Source organism: Lates calcarifer, linkage group LG9, assembly GCF_001640805.2.
Source record: "Lates calcarifer isolate ASB-BC8 linkage group LG9, TLL_Latcal_v3, whole genome shotgun sequence".
Classification (NCBI taxonomy): Eukaryota; Metazoa; Chordata; class Actinopteri; family Centropomidae; genus Lates; species Lates calcarifer.
In genome coordinates, this window is record NC_066841.1 from 7,621,273 (window position 1) to 7,627,224 (window position 5,952).

Consider the following 5,952-nt stretch of genomic DNA (forward strand, 5'->3'; position numbering starts at 1 on the left):
ACAAAAAAATGAAAACCTCAAATTTCCTAATGCAGGAAAATCTACACTAATAATCTTAGTTGCATGCTGAATCGCCTGGAAAGTCACCAACAACCAGTGGAACTGATTTGTTTCACTGTGAAAGATGTTTTCACTTCTCTCATCGTCTGTGACATGAGGTTACATTAACACAATAAAAACTTACATTAGTATGTGAACATGGAAACCAGCACTGACATAATTATTTTAGGCAGGGTAACCATCTCGCTTATTTTGTGTCATATTTCGGTATTTAGTACACACAACATCAGTACGTTGCGCATACTGTTTGCTTGCTAAAAGAAACATTCTGTGAAAAAAGAACAGGAAGTGACACCAGTCTGGGAGGAAAAAAACACATTGACAGTGCTGTTCTGTGTTAAGACGATTTATTACTGGTTTGAGTGGATCTTGCTCAGTTGTACTGTAGGTCCAGGACTGCTGACACTTGGCCAGTCAAGGTCTGACACTGCTACACAGTGTTGACCAATACAAGAAGTGGCGGGTAGTTTCTTGTGTCTTATTAATTGCATTGCTTTTAGAGGCTTTACTTTGGTTGTTTGCACTGATAAAAGGTTTTAATACTTGGCTGTTTTAAAAGTTGCAAAGTCGCATGCAACAATATTGCCATCATTTTGGCAGAATCGCAACACGTGCAGTGAAAATCCAAGTAAAACTTCCTGACACCTGACTCGGTTCACTATCCAGTGGTTAGATGAGCAGCCATTGCTGCCTTGTAGTTTTTAAAAAGTCCAAAAATGCAATATTTGGTAATAATGAATAAATAAATACATTTATCATTTCCAGTAAAAAGCTAGATTTGTGACATTCATTCCTCCTTGTTTTGTGCAAAGAATTAAAGGCTTTTTAAATCTACAGACTTTCTTTTCTGTTTGTTCTTTTGTTGATTGGTTTGTTTGTTTAGGTCATTTTGCTTTTTTTTGTTCATATTATCTGTCCTTCATGAGTACATTTCTGTACCCATTATAATCATCTTTTAAAAAACATGTAATCACTGGACATAAATATTTGAAATGTATATTGATTACTGAGAATTTATTTCGTGGCGGTCGTACGGTTTTTGTGACTAAGGTTTCTTAGAAGAATCGTGAGAACCCCAGTCCTGAGGTGGATGTAACTGACGCTGTGGTGGTTTTGATCTTATCACTGCACCGTCCTTTTGAAACGGTCTCTTTGCATGGCACGGGTCCTCCTCTGACGCTCTGCAACAGTTGAACTGAGGCTCTGCTTGAGGGCCGGGAGGACCACACCAGACTGAGAGGGTCCAGACCTGGGAAAGAAAAAATAGTTTCTGATATGAATGGTATCTTAAAAAGTGTCTCTCTTGGTTAAATGTGTCAGTAATAGCAGTACTATGGAGGTTTGAGCAAAATGTTGAATAGAAGCAAAGGAACTGAAAATCCATTTCATATTAAATGAAGCACTGTAGGCAGAGAAGGATGTACATACGTTTTTTCTGGATATGTTTGAAGACCAAGTTTTGGAAATTTCTTCTCTTCAAAAGATTTGCTGAAAAGTACAAAAAAGATAAACCCTTATTGCAACTGTGCTACTATATTCAAGGAATACTCCATGTTGGTGATGATGAGAATGATAATGCTCTCTATCACTTTACCGAGTTCCATCAACAAGGTAGGCCTTGGTCAGAATGTAGTTTTCTGGGGTGATTTTCTTGCTCAAAACAATATCTCTCAGCAATGCCTTTACACGTATGATCTGTGTAAAACAGAGTTGTCATTAAGTTGAAACATTTCCACAGAAATACAGTACTTTTACATTGCACAACAGTGGAAAACTATGTTTGATGATGGGTACTTACTTCCTGAGACTGTAAACTGTTTGCATTGTAGAGCTGCCGGATGATAACCTCACACTCCTGTAGTGTGGGAGCGCGTGGTGGATGGGAGGGACCGGTGTGAATTCGCAGAGGCTGTAATGAAGTGATGAGGCCCCCCTTCACCTCTGACACATGGTCCTGCCTGGCAGATCCCAGAATTTCGCTACCCTCTCCAATGCTTCTCCCCAGTGCAGTGAGATAATATCAATCAAAAGTAACATACAAACTGTTAAAGGCAGTTTTGGCTGAAAATGTCTAGTTTCTACAAATGTAGAACGAGACTCAAACCCATTGGCTTTGTTTGTACGACAAGACAAAATGTACAATATGTCTGTGGACTGGGCTCTGAGGAGTTGTGAGCTCTGCTAAGTTTAAGAGCTTGCAGTCTAATCCTGATAAACCTACCATCCGAAGTTCACTTAAAGGACATTTCTCAATTGTGTCTAAACGTGGTCTAAAAACCGTTTTTAGGCCCAAAAGTGTATATTTTGTGCCTAAAAAAGATTGTAACTACATAATTTCACATTTTCTTTATACTACCTTCGCAAAGTTGTTCAATATTTGGATGGCAGCAGACCTAATGCAGTTATACTGGCATATCTTCACATCATTTCCTATGTCACAACCTGGCTGCAGGCTAACTTCACTACAGTCAAACTCAGTAGGACTTTTGCATAAGCAAATATTAAAACCCATGGATAAGAACATGTAGTTGCTAGTACTTAAACAAATATGGCTTTGAGGGCTAATTAAACATTCAAATAGTATGAACACTATGTTTATAGCCCTTCTGTATGCAGATCTTTCGTGACTGTAAGGGGAAACCCATGAAAGATAATCACAGGAGCTACAAGACAGGACTACAGACTGAACTGACAAAAATTTAAACACACTGTTGTTGTTGTTGATGGTATTTTACATAAATATCTCATTTGCTTTATGTGCCACAATATACTGTATCAGTCAGTATTGTAAAGTATGTTTCACCTAAATGTGGTTAATGTTTCTTAATTTTGTCTCATATCAAGCACATTCTGTCAGTATTTACATAGTCATTTATCAACCAACATTCATCCAACAACTGTTTCTTATCACTGTTCTGCCACAACTTAATTTAAAGCTGGAATATATATGTGTAATATTTTGTGAGAAGAGATATTGTCTGAAATTTTGTTAATTGAACTATATCAGCGTTGGGTAGACAGGTGCAGTGTTGAATGAGGATCAGATGTAGATGGATGGAAATTCACCTCAGTGCCTGGTCCTGTGAGGGTCGCGTGTCCTGCAGTGGCTCCTCAAGGTAGAGTCCCGAATGAGCTTCACTTCCCTGAGTGGGCGGTCTAATGTTTCGTCGACTGTGTGTCGGTCCTGGAAGAAAGACGACCAGACAAAAATAGTCTGTAAAGTTTGCATTATTTGGCATCCTGAATTTCAGATACTAACAGCAAGAACCTAGACTCTTAAATCTTGGGGTGCCTTTGGGGAGGGGTTTGAGCGACATGATGTTATACACTGTGTGAGATAATAGAAATCTGACAGCAGACAGATTTTGGCATGTTGCCCTGTTTGAGTTCCTCTCAATAACTCTGGTTGTATTAGTCAATTGCTGGCAATCTTACAAACTGATAAGCAGGACTGCTTTGAGGTAATATTGGATTTAGAAGATTAGAGGATTCACTAGGATTAGGCCAAAAGCACTCATTCCCACATGGCTATTTTATCTACAAGCAGTTTCTCAATTGATTTTCTTCAAAATGTGATATATCAAAATTACAATACAGAAATACATATACCTTCCAAGAGGAATTTATCCATATTACTTAATCTATCCCAATCCTCCAAGAACATCAGCTGTGCATTACAGGGTAAAACATAAACAGCAGTATATCACGATTATATCTTACCTTTTCTACTTGACTTGGGAGGCTCCATTATCAGCTTATACTGCAACTCTGCAACATCCATAATAAGAGAATTTTAGTGCATGATATACTGTGGGGAAGCACCTAAGAGGCACAATCTTCTAACACCGTCCCAGTAAACAGCCCGTGCATCCATGGGGGCCTGTCTGCTGTGATGGCACAAAGACAGATGACTGGGGAGTCTCCTGGTGGGTAGTAAGATGAAGTTATATGAAACAGCATGTGGCCTGTTCAGTGGTGTGACACCGGATCTGTGTCCACCTCCTACTGAGAAACCATCAAAACCCTGGAGTTGCTATGTGACCACTGTACCCAGATTGAATGTCGCTCTTGTCAGCACCCCATCAGGAGACAGTCAGGTTTTTGTCATTGACTTGACTTCATTACATGAAGGGTGTGGACACCACAGCAGGTTACTGAGTTCATCCTTTGTAAATATGGAAAATACTCATATGGATCCTTACAGTCAATTGGTTGCCCTTTTGGGGCAATGTTTCAATTGTCCACAAAATCACAAGTTCCTACAGCACCTATCAAAAAGAATAGTCTCAGAGGTCAAATGAGCCAGTGATTTAAAAGCATCTTAAAACTGACTTATTTCTTTGACTTTTTCTTGATCTTATATGGTTCTTGGCATTCTGTAAAGTATTTTGTAACTACTGTTTTGAAAACAATTAGTTTACCGAGTTGCCCTTTTGATATAAACATAATTCTGTGGCTAATCCAGCAAAGCAGCAGGAACCATTAACTGGCCTCTAAATTAATTGTCAACAAATATGAATAATCTGTGGTAATTATCCCAAATTATTGGGTCGTTATTGAAGGGAACTCCTCCAGTGAGGTGAAAGTATTCATTAGTGGAGAGAGAATATTTCTCCTCCCCAGCACAGCTTTCTTCACCTTTATTCTCCCGTCTGAGATATTCTATCTCTGCATGGAGCCTCTCCAGAGTTTCCGTGTGTTGTTGCTGCAGGAACTGGATATTCCTCTGCAGTGATGCGACGCGGGGGTCCATGTCGGTGTGACAGGACAACTCTGCCGCTCTCCCGACTCCTCTGTTCGCTGACGGGACAGCAGTCAGCGGCTGCAGGTGGTTCGCCGCCGGTAAATGTCGTGGAGAAGAAGGTTTCCCAAGACGCCCAACTCGGGTCCAGTGCGGCAAATGGCGCACCGGTGGGAGATTACTACTTGACATCGCCTTGGTTCACTCGGTTAACGAACCATTTTAGCCTTCTCTGAATGGCAGCGACGACTGCTTTCAAACACAAATTAAGTTAGCAACAAAACGAGCTCCATTAGCTACTTGTGGCCTTTATAACCGTTATATTCCAGTGAAGACTGGGTTAACTTACAGGTTTTATCCGACAACCAGCTAGCTACCTAGTTAGCTAAAGTTTGTTGCTTGAAAACACCTCATTTACTCTGAATTACTTGCTTGCTCCCATTGGACATGCGCTCCACTCATACAAATCGTTGCCGTGACAACCTCTGGCCTAGTTTACGCCCTGAGTTAAAGCTTTCAGGCAAGCTACGTATAAGTCCCGCCTCCTGGGTAGAGATTGCCAGACGCAACCTCCAACCAAAAGTGACTGAGCATTTAAACACAGGTGTTTGATTGGTAGAACTAGTCAAGGGCGGTACACCGCCTCGCTAGCGCTCTAACCTGTGTGCCTGATATTTAATTTTGGTTGAATTGGAGTTAATGCAAATTCTGTTAAGAATGTATGCGTTTCAGACTTCTAAAATAAAATAAAATAAAATCACACACTTTAGTCTTAAGTGGGTGAAGTACAACGCTAAGAGTGATTACACTAAATCGATAGCTACAGGTATTAACAAGCCACAGGAAGTTTATTTACCTACTTACTCTTACTTTCATTATTGTATAATGTGTTGTAATATGCCATAAAACTTCAGTATAAATTAAACATAATTAATTTCAATATTTAGTAATAACTATACAATGGTCAATAAGGGCATTGCAAGGTTTATGACTGAAAAAGTTCAGGATCATAAAATCTGGAGAAAAGCATTTCTGTAAGAGCATGTAAAGCTTAAAAAGTTGTAAAGTTATGAAGATTTTTATGTAAAGTAAAACAACTGAAATAACTGAGGTGATACAACAGCAGAGGAAACACATCATTTTAAGACAAA

The 5,952-nt window shown here is 39.6% G+C and overlaps 1 protein-coding gene across 1 annotated transcript; it reads right to left on the reverse strand.

Moving 5' to 3' along the window:
* Nucleotides 1-390: 390 nt before the first annotated feature.
* si:ch211-222n4.2 (uncharacterized protein LOC101885505 homolog) lies at nucleotides 391-5,310 on the reverse strand. The gene is made up of 8 exons (XM_018670388.2): nucleotides 5,151-5,310; nucleotides 4,699-5,050; nucleotides 3,781-3,828; nucleotides 3,127-3,244; nucleotides 1,859-2,054; nucleotides 1,655-1,755; nucleotides 1,489-1,548; nucleotides 391-1,309 (listed from the first exon to the last, which is right to left on the reverse strand). The coding sequence occupies exons 2-8, from the start codon at nucleotides 4,991-4,993 to the stop codon at nucleotides 1,183-1,185; spliced, it is 945 nt and encodes a 314-aa protein (XP_018525904.1). The 5' UTR covers nucleotides 4,994-5,050; nucleotides 5,151-5,310; the 3' UTR covers nucleotides 391-1,182.
* Between the last annotated feature and the right edge of the window lie 642 nt (nucleotides 5,311-5,952).

Bases quoted from the DNA above. Each gene is read 5' to 3' on its own strand.
- si:ch211-222n4.2 (XM_018670388.2), bottom strand. From the start codon at position 4,993: ATGTCAAGTAGTAATCTCCCACCGGTGCGCCATTTGCCGCACTGGACC. The intron at 3,829-4,698 runs GTGAAGAAAGCT...TGGATGTTGCAG, and splicing joins TCTCAGACGGGAGAATAAAG to AGTTGCAGTATAAGCTGATA. The intron at 2,055-3,126 runs GTGAATTTCCAT...ACTGGGGAGAAG, and splicing joins TCACAGGACCAGGCACTGAG to CATTGGAGAGGGTAGCGAAA.